Source organism: Brachyhypopomus gauderio, chromosome 6 (assembly GCF_052324685.1).
Source record: "Brachyhypopomus gauderio isolate BG-103 chromosome 6, BGAUD_0.2, whole genome shotgun sequence".
NCBI lineage: Eukaryota > Metazoa > Chordata > Actinopteri > Gymnotiformes > Hypopomidae > Brachyhypopomus > Brachyhypopomus gauderio.
Genome location: NC_135216.1, coordinates 21,125,378 through 21,144,454, shown reverse-complemented (window position 1 = coordinate 21,144,454; position 19,077 = coordinate 21,125,378). Strand labels below are relative to the sequence as shown.

Below are 19,077 nucleotides of genomic sequence, written 5' to 3'. Positions count from 1 at the left end.
AGAAAGAAAAAAAAGAAAGGGAGAGAGAGAGAGAGACAGAGAGAGAGAGAGACAGAGCACATGTGTGAATGGACTCATTGTGACTTATTTGTTTTCTTGGTGCTTGAACCCTTCAGGAAGCACATTTGGCCTGTCTCTCTGCTGTCTGCAACAGCCACCTCCTAGCACATACTTCTGAGTTTCATGCAAACACACACACACACACACACACACACACACACACACACACACACACACACACACACACACACACACACACACACACACACACACACACACATTTACAGTTCTGAAGTAAGAACTAAAACCCATGCAGACCCACATTCACCAAGTTGGAGAAAGACTCCATAGTTGGTCTAAGCAAACCTTTATCACTTTATCACATCTATGACTGACTTTATGTCATAATATATGTGATCAAGCAGAAAAAGTACATCAAACATCATCACCCCAGAACATTTTTTGTCATGAGGACATTTGGTCCCCACAGTGAGCAAAATACACCACACACACACACACACACACACACACACACACACACACACACACACACACACACACACACACACACACACACTCGTGGTTCACTGTCCTGGACCTCCCCTTCTCCTTGTCCCAGCTGGTATTCACACATTTGTAATAGGATTAACACACTCTGGCTCTGAGGAGGACAGGATAGAAAGATGAGAAAGAAAGAGAGAAAGGGAGTTAGGAGGTCAAAATGGGCAAAAGAGAGAATGAAAAAACAAAGCAAAAAGAAGCATAGAAAAGAATAAAGAAAGAAAGAAAAGAAAGAAACAAATCTTGTGGTTCATGTTGAATGTGTCTTGGCAGTTACATGTTTCAGGAATATTGCGATTACACTGGAGATGATAATGTTTCAGGTTGAAAAACATCCCGTTGTGTTCAGGTTAAATGTGGCATGGCAGTATTGTGCTAATGAACATACGGTTAGAAACAGAATGGACATTCTGCCAAATATTCTGCATAGTTACAGGATAGTGAATACACATACAATACACGTACAAATATTTTAAGTAAATTTTTCAAAGGTGGTATGGCCAGGTGCCCTCATACCACTCAGTTAAGTGTAAATAAAGTCTATTGTAATCCCAGGGAGAGACCTACTCTTCATGTGTGTGTGTTAGTGAGTGTGAGTGTGTAAGAGAGGGGACATGGTAAGTCAGTAAGGAAGAGAGACTGCAGGAGAGGAATTCCAGAGTTATATTTGACCCATTTCAGGCACTATGCCAAGACAGCCTATAACACCCATCCTGTGTGGAAGGGGAGAGTGAGAGAGAAAGAGGGAGTGGGGGACAGAGAGAGAAAGAGAAAGAAAAGGGAAAGAGAGAGAAAGAAGATTAAAAGTAGGAACATGAGTAAAACATGGTAGAGCAAGGTAGAGGTTAAGCAAGAAATGTTGAGTGAGCAGAGAGGTTAGGACAGGGTGAGCTCACTTCTGTATGTGTGTGTGTGTGTGTGTGTGTGTGTGTGTGTGTGTGTGTGTGTGTGTGTGTGTGTGTGTGTGTGTGTGTGTGTGAAGCAGAGGCATGTGTGGAACGGTGTCAGTCTATATTGAGCTTGGCGTATACGTGTTGACAGTGTCTCCTGTGTCTTCGAAGGAACTCTCCCTTCCTGCTTCTGTTGGCACCGTGCACTGATGCCCCCAAACCCCTTCCAACCACCACACCACCTCCACCCCATCACCACACCTCCACATCTCCACCCCACCACCACACACCTCCACCCCACCACACACCACCCCACCACCACACACCTCCACATCTCCACCCCACCACCTCACACCACACCTCCACACCACCACACACCTCCACACCACCCCACACCTCCACACCACCACCACACCACCCCACACCACACCTCCACACCACCACCTCCACACCACCACACACCACACACCTCCACACCACCACACCTCCCCACACCACCACCACATCTCCACCCCACCACCTCACACCACACCTCCACACCACCCCACACCACACCTCCACACCACCACCACACCTCCACATCTCCACACCACACCTCCCCACACCACCACCACACCTCCACACCTCCACACCACCACCACACACCTCCACACCACCACCACACACCTCCACACCACCCCACACCACACCTCCACACCACCACCACACACCTCCACATCTCCACACCACCACCACACACCACACCACCACACACCTCCACATCTCCACACCACCACCCCACACCACACCTCCACACCACCACCACACCACCACACACCTCCACATCTCCACACCACACCACACCTCCACACCACCACCACACACCTCCACACCTCCACCCCACTACCTCACACCACACCTCCACACACCTCCACATCTCCACACCACCACCTCACACCACACCACCACACACCTCCACATCTCCACACCACCACCCCACACCACACCTCCACACCACCCAAACCACAACACAACCACCCCACACCACCACACCACCACACACCACCACACCTCCACACCACCCCACCTCACTCCCCACCACCCTCATGTTCACTCGCACTCCCTCTCTCGCATGCTGCTGCTAATCTTTCTTTCCCTGTGGAAGACCTGAAAATAGCAGCACAAATAAAAAAAAAAAATAGAAAAAACGAAAGTGGGAGTGGTCCAAAAGCTCCAGGAGCCCGATTGGCCATTTCTAAAACGCAAATGGAAAAAATCAGCTGCTTCCATACTGACGGAACAAAGTGCAAAGTGCTTGGCAAAGCGAGGGAGTGAGGAAGAGACTCGGAGGGAGAGAGTGGGAACACCGGCCTCCCGGCCACCCTGTGGGGGGCAAGAAGGGGCGTGGAGGCAGCGGCAGGAACGCTGTGGTGGGTTTGGAAAGTGGGGAATGGTGCCCAGTTACACTCGGGGTCTGGGGACTGGGTGGCGAAGTACACTCCCAACTCCCCTGGAATGAACTGTTTCCTCCACCTTGCCACCTCCTAATACACATGGTAAATGGAAAATGTGTGTGTGTGTGTTTTAGTGTTAAAGTGTCTCTGTATGTTTATGTCTGCCTATGTGTGTGTCTCAACTAATTTGTGTGGGTTAATGAGAGCATCGTTAAGGATGACGAGTGTGCTCGGCCTGTGTGTGTGTGTGTGTGTGTGTGTGTGTTTGTACTTCTCCATGTTTATGTGCATATTTGTTAATGTTCAGAATGTTCTGTTGATCTGTGTGCGTGTGAAGGCGTGAGTTTAAGTGCGAGACGAACACTCAGTGAGTGTGTCGTTTATGTCTGCATGGACGCGGGTGTCTGTGTGTGTGTGTGTGTGTGTGTGTGTGTGTGTGTACCTCACAAGGGCCAGTGCCAGGATGACTGTGGTGAGCAGCTGGCTTGCCAATGCTCCGACCTCAGCCTCGTGTGGCGGGCGTCGAAAAAAACACCCCACAGCATCTGTTGCCACGGTCACCACTCTCAGTCTACACAAAGCCCAAAGCCCAGCTATTAATAATAGCACTGTTAACAATAATAATAACAACATCATGAGGTGTACGTCATGCTGGAGACTCTGCAGCTAAAGGCCTGAGTGCTGTGTGTGTGGACCAGCCAAAAGTTAGAAAACTTTTCAGACAACTGATTGGGTGGCATGTGAGATGAATGCCTGGTGCATCAAATTGATTGAACTGACTAAATATATATATATATATATATATATATATATATATATATATATATATATATATATATATATATATATATATATATATATATATTAGTGGTGGGACTTTAATGCGTTAATTTCGATTAATTAATTACAGGAAAATTAACAAACTAAAAAAATTATCGCAAATTTAATGCATATAACACATGAGACACTTTTGCACCGTGGAATGTTTCTCAGTGCACGAGTTCCAGGCATACAGATTATATGGACGCACAATAAGATCATGATGGAGATGACTGAAGACTACGCTGGTGGATGGGAAATTTAAATATAAGAAACTTCCAGATGGAAGTACAAACACAAATAGTGTTAATTGCACTTTATGCAGGAAGGAGTTCGCTTATCACAGGAGCACTTGCACCCTTCGTTACCACCTCAACGCAAAACATGTTGGGCTAACGCGCAGGGGTGGGTTTCCCGAAACGTTCGCAGCGCTAAGTACTTCGTAACCTCGTATGAAACGTATGAGGTTAAGAAGTACTTAGCGCTACGAACGTTTCGGGAAACTCACCCCAGGTCAGTAATGATAACTTAGCTGCTAAATGTATTCCTAGTACAATAGGGTGACCAAACGTCCGTATTTCCCGGGACATGTCCGTATTTCACATTCTGTCCCTGGTGTCCCGGGTTCTTTTAAGTGAGGAAATGTCCTGGTTTTTATATTACCTTCATTGGACCATTAAGACTGGATTAAACTTAATCAAGACTGGATTAAACTTTCGCGAGTGACCGTAGCGCGCGACTCCGCACACCTCGCGCGAGCGGCGGAGGCGTTTGTTTGCAGTGTTGTCCACTCTCTGTTGTTGAAGATAAAGGCTTACACATTGCGTCAACTGATGCAAGTTACAAACTGCCGTCCAGAAAGACAATGTCGAAGAAAATCCAGCAGCTGTATGAGGAAAGGGAAGTAAAACAGGTTATTGTGAATAGCGCCACAAATGTGGCTCTGACTGGGGATCACTGGACCTCTGTTAGCAACAAGAATTATCTTGGTGTGACAGCTCATATTATAAATGATGAATGGAAGATCCAGTCATTTGCTTTGAGCACGCAGAAGACACTTCTAGGCACTATGGAGATGCCTGTGGCAGAGGCCTGAGAAATTAAAGAAAAGGTATACCATCTAAAATGGTATTAAAAAACATCTTCTGATTTAATTCAATTCTTCTTATTCTTCCAATATCCTGAGCAAAACTCCCAAAATTAAACAACATTTTTGGTCAGAATTTCCAGTGTTCTGAAAACTGTTTGCTCTGTTTTCTGCATTCATCTATTGGTCTGTGTAGTAGAAAAATAAACAAGATGTTGAAGTTTATGATTATGTTCATTGATTCATTCATCATTCAAACTTAAATTAATATTTCTCATGTTAAATACTGAAATGCGATTAAAATGCGATTAATTTCGATTAATTAATTATAAAGCTTCTGATTAATTCGATTAATTTTTGTTGATCGCGCCCCACCCCTAAAATATATATATATATAAATATATAAATATATATATATATCAGTAGCGAACCGTGACCATTAAACCTGGGCCTGTTCCCACCCCCGGAAAAAAATTGTTTACTCTCCTAATTAACTGCAATAATGAAAAAAAATTGAGACGACAGTACAGCTTTAGAAACGCAATAAACAATAATATCTGTACTAGATAACTTCTTAAGCAAAATAAGGTTCCAACAAAATGAGGTCCACAGCTCCGTGTACCTCGGGAGCAGAATATGTAAACAACGCGCACGAGGACGTCAAAGGAATGAATCGAAACTAGCTAGCGGTGGTACGCTAACGACAGCAATTATCAGAAATTATCATACAGTTAAGCCCGCCCACTAAGAGGGAAGATATGATTGGCCAATTTTACTGTCATTTGAAACTGGTATTGCGCTGAATTAGAACTGCCAGGCCCTCTGTAAACGAACAGCAGGCATCACAGTGCTGATAGGGGGAGACACAGGCTCACAGGCTTCCACTTAACCCCTCACCTTCCATTTTTTTTTTTGTAATTGTTTAGATGTCGATTGTCAAACTGTAAGTAGATAAAATAAAATTGGATAAATTATGTTATATATTTTTGTTTTAAGAATATTTTTAGGCCCTCTGAGAGGGTGTAGAGGGCCCTGCCCTGACAGTTCCCCACTGATATATAAATAAATAAATAAATAAATAAATAAATAAATATATATATATATATATATATATATATATATATATATATATATATATATATATATATATATATATATATATATATATATTTCTTCAAATGCTTCATATTTGTTTTTTTCCTTTGGAAACATGGCATTTTCTAAGGCTATGATATTACTATCATTCTTTGGATGACATATTTGTTGGTAAAAGTTCTCTAATAGTGGTGTCACTTTTAAGCCCCTAAAGAAGAGAGGACTGATACATTTGATACCTGTTTGCTGCCATCATGTTTATTAAGTAACTTCATGTCCTGGACTACAGCATGTCACTGCATGACCAAGAACTCCCCCTGATGTGGAACATCACGAGCTACTGTGTGTGTGAGGAGGACGTGGGGTGTCCTGGGGAAGAGTCTCGCCTTCCTGGTGAGCACCCCCTCTGTGGCAGTGCAACATGGGGGACTTTACTGCGCTGAGGCGTCAGGGTGCTGGATCCATGGGAGAAGCTGGTGCGAGAGCCACAAGGGCACTGTGCTCGTGCACTGGCCTGCTGTGGGACATGTTGTGCGGTGGCCTGTAAGGGGACACATTGTGTGCTGGCCTGCAGCGGGACACGTCGTGCGTTGACCTGCAGCGGGACACGTCGTGCGCTGGCCTGCTACGGGACACGTTGTGTGTTGGCCTGCAGCAGGACATGTCGTGCGTTGGCCTGCAGCGGGACACGTCTTGCGCTGGCCTGCAGCGGGACATGTTGTGCGTTGGCCTGCAGCAGGACACGTCGTGCGTTGGCCTGCAGCAGGACACATCATGCGTTGTCCTGCAGCGGGACACGTCCTCAGGCCATGCGCCACATATGCCCGCTCAAAGGTCACTTTGGTGTGCTTACCTGCTCCACGGGAGGAAGTAGAGAAATGCAGCTTCAGATCAAGCAGCAGGCTGAGGCCTGACGGCGTGCAAATGGCTCAGTTTGGTGAGTACACTCTTACACAGTCCTATATGGCTCAGTTTGTTGAGTACACTCTTACACAGTCCTAAATGGCTCAGTTTGGTGAGTACACTCTTACACAGTCCTAAATGGCTCAGTTTGGTGAGTACTCTCTTACACAGTCCTACGTTCAGGTGTGTGGTACATGTATGCAACAACATGTTTGCAACAATAATGTGTATATATATATATATATTAGAGGTGTCAATTCGAGGTTCAGAGATTAAAAGTCCTCACCAGGATTTTGCTCAGGCTTCCTGTATTGTGTTGATTCCACTAATTTTACCTGGATTGCTAATTAGAAAATCTAGCAAATCTAGAACCTGGAATTGACACCACGAATGAATATATATATATATATATATATATATATATATATATATATATATATATATATATATATATATATATATATATATATATATATATATATATATATATATATATATATTCACTACTCTACTATATCATGCTTACTGTTGTCAGTGCATCAGGGTGAGAAAGCTATACAGTACAATACAATATAGTTTTCAACAGTCACTCTCTGAGTCACAGCTAATATTCAAATATGTTGCCTATTCAAAATACCCTTAACCGGCTCGACATGTTTGCACTGGTTTTGTCACGACATGTGAATCTAACAGTCAAGAAAGAATTTACATGAATTAGTACCAGTTACTCGGTTGGAGTCCAAACTCTGAAATATTTGCCACAGCTACAAATCCAGTTTTGCTGAACACGGGGTCTAGACAGAATTTAAAGAGTAGCCTTGGTGGCCATCTAGTGGTAGAAAGAAGTATTAAAAGAATGGGTGATTTATTTATTTTTTTTTTTTGGCGCATGTTACATTACTGGTTAGGACGAAATTTAACAGCTAACAGAGCTGAAAAGTGTTTGTCATTAAAGGAAAATCTTTGGATTATAACAAATAAGTAACAGAAATTGTTACTCCCTAGTACTTAATGTATTGGTAGCCAGCTTTTTAAGTCGTTTTTGTCATCCCTACTGTATTTTGTACAAACTATGTCAGGTCTAATCTTCTTCTGGAATGACATGCTTCTGACCACTACGGACTTCATTACACAACACCCCTAATTCCTGATGGCTAGCCACTGAAGTCCACTGAGAGTGTTCTGAAACAGATGGACTTGTGTATGTAGGGGAGACCGGTTATGGTTTTAACACTTTTTGCTTCAGAACCCGTAACTCGCTGAATTTAGTTAGAGTTAGAGTTCTCAAACGTTTATACAAAGTACACACATTTGTTTACTATAAATGGCACCAATTCAAAACTCAATTCAAATATCACAGCCATCGTGAGTTGATATCAAATACATGGTGTTCCGTTGTACAACGTACCCCTCTACCGGGGTAGGTTGTAACAATAGACAAAAGAAGCAAAAACAGAGGCCACACCATGCAATATGCTTCAAAAAGAGGTTTTTGGAATAAAACCTAGCAGTTTAGGCTTGGTTTCTCACACTCAATGTAAATTAACTAATGTCAGTAATGAAGTATATTTGACTGAAAATTCAGATCTTTTGTCTCTAAATAAGTTGTCTGGTGCAGTCACTGCCATTTGCAGGTCATTAACACTGTAATACCAGAGACTGCCACAAACAAAAGTTGGTGCTGCAACCTAAACTGAGATACAGTACAACACAGGCTTAAAAAATACAGACAAAGCTCAACATTTGTGGGTTTAACTTTCACAGGTTCAATTTCTCACAGGTTTGCCATGAATAATTAAATTTGGATGATGCAATAAGACATGAAAATGTAAAGAAATGTAGAAAAAGTTGAAAGATTTAGCAAGAACTGCAAACTATGCACTCTGTTTGGAGAGACGGGTGTTAAATATAGTCGTCAGTATTAAGCGGTGTAGGGGTCTAGTTTAAGGTGTAGAGGGGTCTAGTTTTTTACACTTTTACCAGGGTCCTGCTCCCCTGACCCCTGTGAATATGGAGGTCAGACTGCACAAGACAGTTCAGGCACGATTACTAAACCAGACAGTTCAATATGTACAATCTATCTGAGGGCATGATTAGGTTAAATATAAGTGCTCTAAAAGAGATGGGTCTTCATTTGGAATTAACTGAAGACAGTTAAGGAGCCTGAAAAGTCAGGTGTGCTGAAGGTCGTACTGCAGTGGTACATGTAGACAGTGGCGAAGCTAGACTTTTTTTCAAGGGGTGGGCAAAGGGTGACCAAGGCTTTATCAGAGGGGTCCATATACAAATGATGAATGAAAGGAAACACATATTTTCTCTTTAAATTACCATTTCCAGTGGGGTGGCAGTAGGGGTGTCAAGGGCTCTGTTGCCCTTTGGCTCCGCCATGTTACATGTAGGAAGTCCTGTCAGATGTCACTTGCAGTAGATAGGCCTGGGGACGGGAAGAGACTGAATACAAGGTCAGATAATGGACTTTGCAAATGACAAATAATACACTAAAAAAAGCTCAAATTTGGAAATAACATTACATAAAAGTGCACAATTAAAAAAGGCAGTGAGACCAACTCTGGGTTGTAAGATTATTACACTGTACTTTGAGAGCTTCCACACCTTCCAGGTTTACCAAGTGTCCTTTAAGAAATTCTATTCTAAATTATTATTTCGCATTTACAATTATAATTACATAAGTATATTACTTACCTTGATGTTGGGTTAACTCAGTGTGGAAGTGTTCCTGATCCATATGTCAAAATGTAATAAGTCTTCACATGATTGGAAAACAACCTTGTGATAGGGTAGGTGCCTCAAGAAGGCATGTGTATAAAGACATTTCTTCTTGATAAGATAAAGATCTGTGAACTGGCACTTACCTGAATCCTTTTGGGGAGCGACTTGACCTACCATACCACAAATTGTGGCAGGGGTGGGATCCATTTGTGATATGACGGTATACTTGAAGTTGCCTTCTTTTGTCTAACAGGTAAGCATGGTCATTTAACTATTCATATTCATATTATACTCCCCCAAGTATACTGGATCCCCCCCTGAACCAGTGACGTCCTGAAGTCCTCTCAAGACTACAGGAGTTGGGTGGCCCGTGCGTTGTCGCTCCCTGAAAGGATTCAGGTAAGTGCCAGTTCGCAGTTCTTTATCTTATTAAGTAGAAATGTCTCTAAACACATGCCTTCTTGAGGCTGGTGATAGGGAGAAGCAGCTACCCTATCACAAACACATATAGAGTAGTCTGTTGTGTGCAAACACACCTTTTCCACAAATAAAGGATAGGTGAATGATTGTATGAGCTCTGGGTGTATACTCACCTTTACATCATTAAGGACAAGAGAAGGTTGAGCATGGTGCTAGTAACACCAAGGTTGTGGGTTCAATTCCCACTGAGGACACATGCAGTCATACTTCTAAATATTTAAGTTCTTCTGGAGAAGAGTATCTGCCAAATATTGTGAGTGCAATGTTAAGGTCTAACATGAATAAACCATTTCCACAGGTGTATACCAAGTATACGTAAGGAAATGGTGGGAAGGAAATGCTTTGCTGCTTTAGAATGAGAACAAAATGAAAGCGTTTATCTGAATATGCAGGTGAGCTTGGGCTACCTTGACTAGACCTGCCAGCATCTTATCTCGTGTAAACATGAAAACAGTTCTTGGCTCAGGATGTGCTGTCAGGCATGACAACAAACAACCACATGGAGGAGCTGAAAGATAGAACTGCATGGATGAGTACGAAACTGCACCTTGACGAGCTTCTGCTTGTTTCAAAGGTACAAGGACCAGGACACCATCTGGAAGGTCTGAAAGATGAACTGGTTAAAGCCCAACTACGGAGAACATAATTAGTGAGAAGAAGAGCTTTGGGTATGAGGATTCCATCTATGTTCATGGACTTTAAATATACTCTGATTCAGTCAGACTTGTCATGTAATGTTCTTCATGTACTTATGCATGCAGTTTATGAATGGTTATGAATGGTCCGGAATGGTCATAAATGGTCTGGAATTACCATGAATGATCTAAGTACCATTGCAGTGTTAGGGATAAATGTCTGGGCTATATCACATGCTTCAAATGTTCAGCCAGCGTATTATCTAGTTATAAAATGATCTTAAGTGGGTGTGTTCATGCAGGTAGAGCATTAGATTATACTTCCCTGATTTATCATGATTCAGATAGAATATTTGCTGCCTCAAACAGTGAGCAGCTAGGTTAGTTGTTCTGATCACAATTCTCCAGCATCTGCACACACCTCAGACTGAACGCTCAGGGAGGACCTTTCTCTTTATAGCTCTAACCTAACCGGGAATAAGCTGAGAGGAACGTCTTTAATCTGGGATGTTGCCATCATAGCCGAGGATCAGGAATCACAAACTAGCAATTATCATTACTAGACAATTTCTGACATTAACTTTGCAATTCTAGCAATTGTATTTATTCTCTTGAACTTTTATGTTATTTTTTTCTGTAGCTTCACACACACACATACGCAGTATACATAGTTTTGAGGTAGACACACCTTACCCAGAAAAGCCTTCACAAAGCTAATATAAGAGGGAATAAATCACTTGGACACTGCTTGGTCTAAAGTCGCACTTTAATCCTAACACATATTGTTTGGTTTTCCCACACCCTCCCCTCCCCGAGTCCCACCCTCATACAACAGGCACACAGAGAGCGATGAGTAAGGGACAGTTCAACAGTTCTGAACAAAATCCAAAACGGGTTACAAACTCCATGGAGAGCTTCTGAGGTAAGAGCGGGGAACCACACAGACGAATAGAGGGATAACAGATCCTAGCATATACAGAAATACAGAGTCAAAGAGCGACCATCGCAAGAGTCGTTATCATCTATCAACGTCCAGGACGTCTTCTGAGAATGAGAAAAACTAAAAATTTCTGCATTTTTTCATAAAAAAGAGAAAAAGGTTTCTGTGGAACTCTTTGGTTTTCACTGTTGAGGTTTTTTTTTATCATAAGTAAAATATTCCTTTCCTGCCCTCATCAAACTACCTTTGGATTAAAGCTGTCAAAAGAAAAATGAAGAAAAAGGAGAAAAATGGAATGAAAATGGCATGCACTTACATGACGGGGGGGAAGGGAGGGGCGGGGTTGGGTTTGGGGTGGTGGGAGGGCGGGGTTGGGGTAGTGGAGGGGTGTGTTGTCCTCTTAGTCACAACACTGCATTTTGATGTGTGAGTGGCCATTTGAAAGGAGTATTTGTAAAATTTGGCTTTGACCAACACTCTCTAAGGTTCTAGTGAATTCTACTGAATTCCTGATTTCCACAGGCGTAAGCATCCCTACCATGTCAGTGTGGTACTGGCTAAAGTCTTGTATTAGAACTTGGCCAGTGAAGAAATGTGGCAGCATAAAACGATTCAGAGGGATTTATGATCCCACATGTACAAAACAGAGAAACTCCAGATGCACATAAAAATATAACCCTATCAGTTATATTTGACTTGCCTTATAAAAAAGCTAATATGACAATGAAATACAGCAAATAAAATAATTTTACATGCAATGGTTCTTGTTGATATGTATGTAGATGGTCCACAATTTGATATAAAAAAGCTGGTATATATTTACATGTATTTTTAATATATGTGTTTGTGTGAGTGTGTGTGAGAGACTGTGACATGCGACTGGTAGCCCTCGGAGGTTAACTTTGGTATCGCTCTAGGTTCTCCACAGGGAATCCACCACAAGTCTATACACACATATATACACCAACAGATTCACACACTGTGGAAATAAAAAAAAGAGGAACTGCCACGATTCTTTGGCCTCCAACACATTGTGTGATTCTTGGCTACTGAATGTAGCCTCTTGCTAGCGATCTGCATGTAAAGTAAGTGTGAATCTGGAGGAAGATGGGTTATCTGGGGAAGTTTGCAAACCTTTTTACTCACGCAAATGGAGTTTATCAAACCCTCTCCTGAGCAACATCTCCTCTGCGCACCTTTGTCAAAAAAGTTAAAGCTTTTGGTTTCATCTATTTGGCATTTCTAATCAAACATGAGGTATATGCAGAAATGTATCTCTCTCTCTCTCTCCTCCCCAAATCATTCAGAAAAAAGAGGGACAGAAGCAGAAACGAAGGAGTCAGATTTAGAAGGCGGAGTCTGATTTAGAGGGCGGAGTCTGATCCTGCTTTATAATCGATGGGTCAGTGAGGGAAGCTTTGCTAAGACAACTTCTTGTATTTCTTTTGGATTTTTGATCTTCTGTCTTTTTCTATGACTCCTTGTTTTGGTTGGTTTCAAATCAGTAGCCCATCAGTCAATGGGAGTAAATCTGAAACCAACCAGCAGTCTCAGCTTGGCTTATTTAGTCTTGTTTTTGAATTATTGGAGTTTAAGAAGAAATATTATTTTTCATTAATCTCAGTGAAGACTTTTTTTTTTACCAGAACGTCATCCCACATCTTCCCAGTTCAGTTTGGTTTACAAAGATTAAAAAAGACCAAACTGATAAATAAAAAAAAAACATCATAAATACATAAATAAGCTGATAAATAAAGTTAAGAGTCGCTAACATACAAATCATCAAACAAACCATCGCGAAACACCCCAACCCAATAATAAATACAAATTTTTGAATGAAAAGAAAATTCAAAGAGAGACAGTTTGAAGCTTTTGGTCTAAAGTCATTATCATCCACATTTCATAATGACCTTTTCATCACAGCCTTTTTTACATTAGCAATAAGTAAGCAGTAGAACATAGATCTTTTTTTCCTACAAAATCTATCGACGCACTAACAGGTACATTCCCTCTAGAAGTGTATGGCAACTGGTTTTACAGTTGATCTGACACCATCCCATCACCCACCCTCCACCCCTCCCAACCCCAACCCCACCCCCACCCAGTTTTCTCATTGGTTTTTATGTATCTGTGTTATGCAATGTCTTTCAGTAAGATCACATAATCAAACACTGTTTTTGGTGACACACTGGACAGAAGGTGTGTAGGCTAACTGGTTATTTTCGGTTTGGTTTACATGCTGGAGAATAGCTTCCTTACACACACACACACACACACACACACACACACACACACACACACACACACACGAACGGTCTCTGATGCAACTCGCATCCATTCTCACTCCATCTCTCCTCTTTCTCTCTCTCCCTCTCTCCACAATGACCTAGCACCAGAACAGTTCTGACTCCACCTGTTGTGCATTGGTTCGGTTGCTATTTGGTACGTTTGTGTGTCAAAAATGTTTTGCTTTTGGTTTTTCAGTTTTGGCTTTTTTTTTCACAACATTCTTGATCAAAGAAAAACTTGGAAGCTACATTTTCACAGTATTATTTCAAACCACCTGATGAGAAACTTCCCACAATAAGATCAAAACGATAAAACAGACAAAATATGAAAATAGGCAACGCATTACCTCATTGTCCCAAAAATAGAAAGAATGAGACAAGGTCATACAGAATTAACAGACAGACCAAGAAAAAATCAATAAAACAAAATATATAGAATATATATTTTGAAGTTCAGTTCAGTGAGGTCATTAAATATTCCTCCGTCCAGGAAAGAGAGTGAGCGAATGGAGGCCCTACATAACGGAAAGGAGGGAGGAGGAGAGGGCGTGGATCCTGTCTGTCACTCAGCACTGTGAACTGTGGAACTGCCAATCACAGCAGGGTCAGTCTATGACAAACAAGCCTTGCGCCACCTCCCTCCTCTAAAAGCATCCTCCTTCTCCACCTCCTATTCGTCCACTCTTTGTATTTGGTTTTGGGTTTCTTTTGTCAGTTTAGTCATTCATTGGTTTTGCTTGCTCTACATTTTTTTTGGTTTGATCCTTGTGTTGGGAATGTAAAGGGAAAAAAAAAATCAACAACAGCGACATTCTATGTTCCTGTGGAGAGCTCCCCTCCAGATCATGTGGAGCGCCCCTCAGGCACCGCACCTCCTCTTCAGTCAGGCTCCTCCTGCCTGCCAGATCCCTCCTGGCCGTGCTTGATTCAGCCCGCCTGGTCTGTATCCTTCTGCGGCACAGGACATCGGGCACGAGAGCACGGGCGCGTTTGGGGGGCTTGCAGGGAGGGGCTTGTGTCGCTTTAAAAAAATCACTTCTTTTCCGTGTGTATGTGTGTTTGTTTGGTGGGTTTTTTTTCTTTATTTTGACATGTCTGAGGTCTGGTCTGAACACTTTAGCTAGTGCTAAAAAGTCAGACAATTACTTTGGTATCCAAGAGAATGAGTCTGAGTTATGGTTTGGAATAAGATGACAGCAAGAATAAAAATCCATGGAATGGTAAATAAAAAGGGTTAGGGAGGATATTTGCTAAGTACTGTGTAACTACATGTTCACTCATGTGGATGTCTGTATAGTTTCACTGGTTTGATGCTTTGTACTAAGCATCAAACTTTTCAAAATCTCTCCAAATGGGCCCTTATCATATCGCACAGTTGTAAAAGATGACAGAAAATAAATTGTTGGAAGTATCCAGAAACATGGTAATCTGAGACGGAAATATGGTCATCTGATGGAAATATGCTCATGTGAAATGGAAGAAATGGAGCAAGCTGACAGCAGAGGTAGATTGAGAAAGCTGTGAAAGGACATTTTAGCAGATTAGAAAATGCTCTACAATATGGACCTTAGAAGGAGAATCTGAAAGAGTGTGAACACTGAACATTCAATGACTAAAGAAAACGAAATCTGAAAAACGAGGAATATTTTTGATGCTGTTTTGTGAAGTTGATGAGCTGATCCTGGACGGGTCAGGTTTAAATGTCTTAGGTAAAGCTTTTCTCTCCGATTTTTTGGTTTCGGTTTTTGGTATTTTGTTTTGGCGATTTTGGCATGTTGGTAATTTTGTTAGTCTTCTTGAGTCTTTTTTTTTTTTTTGGTTCAAATCTTCTCTTCCTTTCACTGACTCTTGTTCAGTGGCATTCCTTCCTTGTCTTTGCCATCCATTTTTTCCCCACAACAGTCGTATTCTCTTTTTTTGGCTTTCGTCCCCACCCTCACCTTCATCTGTTTGTAGGAGCCTCTTTCGTCCCCACCCTCACCTTCATCTGTTTGTAGGCGTCTCTTCTTCGATTAGAAAGGACCATTACCAACAGAGAAGCACTACCAGTCCACCTCTCCAAATGAACTGACAGCTCAATCTTTTTGGTTTAAACACCCCCTCCCCCCCGTATTCCTGTTCTCTTCTCCTCCCCACTCCTCCCACCATCCCTCCCTCCATCCCTCCCTCAGTCTGTGTGGTTTTAGCATTAAAAGACTCAGTGAGAGAGGGAGGAAAGGAGAGGAACAAGGGAGTGAGAGATGGCTTTGGTTGAAAAGGCGAGGTTTTTTTTCTGACATTACGACTGCTCCGCCGATACCACCCCCCCACCCCCCACTCCCCAATAATAGGTTGCTATAGGCGTCACTCAGCCATTGCCCCACCCAGCGGAGGTGGCGAAGCTTCACTGAAAGAGCAGAAGGAGGCTGGGCTTGAGCAGGGAGAGGCGGAACATGAGTCTGGGCTCATGCGACTGACACTGGGAGGTGGAGATCCCCGGGTAGCGCTGACCAATCCCATGCCGGCACCTGCTGTCATGGGCAACAAGGTGGGACGGTTAAGGAAGAGGGATGGGCGAAGTCCGGCCCCTGGACCTCCAGCTCCGCTGAGGAACATCTGACCACCACCCTCAAGAGCAGTAATGGACATCTGACCACCACTGGCAGCCAGAGCTGTGAGATGAGAAGAAGAAAAAAAAAATCTTTATGTATATTTATCAATATATCTCAGTGGGGAACCGTCAGGGCCCTCTACGCCCTCTCAGAGGGCCTAAAATATTCTTAATACATAAATATATATAATACTATTTATCCAATTTTTTTATCTACAGTTTGACAATCGACATCTAAACAATTACAAAAATATAAGCAAATATATTATTCAACCGTGTCTATTCAATCTGTGTTGGAAGGTGAGGGGTTAAGTTAAGTGGAAGCCTGTGAGCCTGTGTCTCCCTCTATCAGGACTGTGATGCCCGCTGTTCGTTTACAGAGGGCCTGGCAGTTCTAATTCAGCGCAATACCAGTTTCAAATGACAGTAAAATTGACCAATCATATCTTCCCTCTTAGTGGGCGGGCTTAACTGTATGATAACTGTATGATAATAATATTCAGCTAAGTATTAGATAAACATAAAGAAATGGACATGAGATTATGGACATCAGATTGCATACGAAGTGTGAGAGCATGTTAAAGGGTTAGAATGAAACACGACAATGGCTGCACCTGACAATGGTCACACACGGTCATCCACTCACACACACACACACACACACACACACACACACACACACACACACACACACACACACACACATTCATTCGGTGGGAACATGCTTGTGGCAGGGATGTGAGGGGATGAATTACACATTTTGATTCTTCTCTACCTGCTTACACACGGTACACACACACAGTTATGAGCAGAGAAAAGCCACAGTAGTGAAGGCTCTACTTGCTTTAGTAGGATCTTCAGAACTTCAGTAAAACGGCCTTCACTCTAGTAATGCGCAAATGACAAGGGAGCTGTGGCCCGCCACTCTCGCTTGGCTACTGCGTCTTTCACATTACTCCCCCATACACTTATTTTGAGTCTCTTTTTTGTCTCTCTAAGTAAACATCCATTTTCCTGCTCTCTCACTCCCCTTCTCTGTCTTTTGCTTTGAGCTCCTGCTCCCTCTGTCACAAACCTTGCATTGTAGCCAGGGGGCTGCTGGCGATGAGGGCCTGGTTCATGCCTGTGCTTACACCCATCATTGTGTTCCTGCAAGGTGCATGGTCCCAGTTACACACACATACACACACAGCCACACACACACACACACACATTCATACATGCAGGGGAGAAGCGAGGATCTTTAGATTCATCTCAAAAACCCAGACAGTAACGGAGCTGATCCAGGCCTGTGTGTAAATGCCCAGGTGAAAAAGCCTGGGATTAAATGAGCCAGTCATCAAGCTGGAGTCTGCACATTCCAGACAGCCAAATTCCTTTCGCCAGCCGGCCATCAGTTCAGGGTCTCTCAACACTTGGCAGCGGTGGAGCGAATTTAGTGAGCTGCATCTCCCTTCCGCACGAGCGCCCTTGCTAATGAAGAGAGGAATGTTACCGACGTGCTCAAACACCGGGGATCATGAGGCGATGATAACAGATAGCGTCTGGCCCCTCGGCCACCCCGCCTCGGAAGTTTCAGAAAACGTTACGGTAATGACAAGAGCAGACAAAAGGACACCGTGAAGGACGGGATCACCGTGAGCTCGGGGCACTCATGAAGTCCGTGGAATTTATAGTGGGCCGCACCTCGACTGCTCAATACTTAAACTGGCCTTTGATATAATGATCCATTCATCATGTCATATTCTCATATCCCTGGAATCTCCTCATCTCCTGGACTTTTCCTGCTTCTTTCTTTGTGAAAATTGTGCTACATCGGTTTTCCAGTAACCCTGCATGTCGGCCTGAATGGCTATTTGATTACAGGGGTTTTGAGCTTCAAGGAATGTCTTAACATCCCATTAGGCTGTGAGTCCATATATGAACAATCCTTCTGTAGAAAAAAAAGACAGAGCAATAGAGAGATAGAGAAAGGAAGAAAAATAAAGAAAGAAAGAGAGTGAGAGAGAGACAGAGAGAGAGAGAGAGAGAGAGACATAGAGAGAGAGAGAGAGAGAGAGAGAGAGAGAGAGAGAGAATGCAAGAGCAGTTTGCTTACCCTGTGTTCAGACCAGGGCTGCTTAAATTAGGTGGGGCAGGACTTGCTGTGCCAAGAGGAGGTGGAGTCACTGAAGATGGAGCAGAGCTCATTGCTGGATGGCCAGTGGGGTTAGGAGGGCAGGCCACAGAAGGAGTGGGACTAACAGCTACCGAGCAATGAGAGAGACAGAGAGAGACGTTCAGGTCCAGGGAGGTTATAGAGTCATGTTTTAGAATATACTACCAGACAAAGCACTATCGTAATTAGATGTGTTCACGTTTCTGATCAAGTTGCTGTTATGAGAGTACAATAACATGTTTTAAAAGGAATATGATATAAATGACATGTATATATAGGAATATAAATGATTACTATATAAAGAGGGTTTTGTCAGATGAATTTCACGCTCTCTAGGAAGCACTGTTGAGTTACCTGGACCACTGAGGCTTGTGGCAGGCTGTGTTAGTCCCTGACTGGACATCTGGAGAGAAGACAAGAGACAGAAGATGGAGACAAAGGGAGACAGAGGGGGAAACAGGGAGTCAG

At 42.9% G+C, this 19,077-nt stretch overlaps 1 protein-coding gene across 1 annotated transcript in view; it reads right to left on the bottom strand.

Moving 5' to 3' along the window:
* Positions 1 to 16,133: 16,133 nt before the first annotated feature.
* pou2f2a (POU class 2 homeobox 2a) overlaps positions 16,134 to 19,077 on the bottom strand; it is a 44,563-nt gene continuing 41,619 nt past the window's right edge. The window contains exons 13-16 of the mRNA XM_077007824.1: positions 18,964 to 19,012; positions 18,550 to 18,697; positions 17,527 to 17,600; positions 16,134 to 16,512 (exon numbers count right to left, since the gene is read on the bottom strand). Of these exons, the coding sequence (XP_076863939.1) occupies positions 16,205 to 16,512; positions 17,527 to 17,600; positions 18,550 to 18,697; positions 18,964 to 19,012 (579 nt within the window). The 3' untranslated portion in view covers positions 16,134 to 16,204. The remainder of the gene's footprint in view (positions 16,513 to 17,526; positions 17,601 to 18,549; positions 18,698 to 18,963; positions 19,013 to 19,077) is intronic.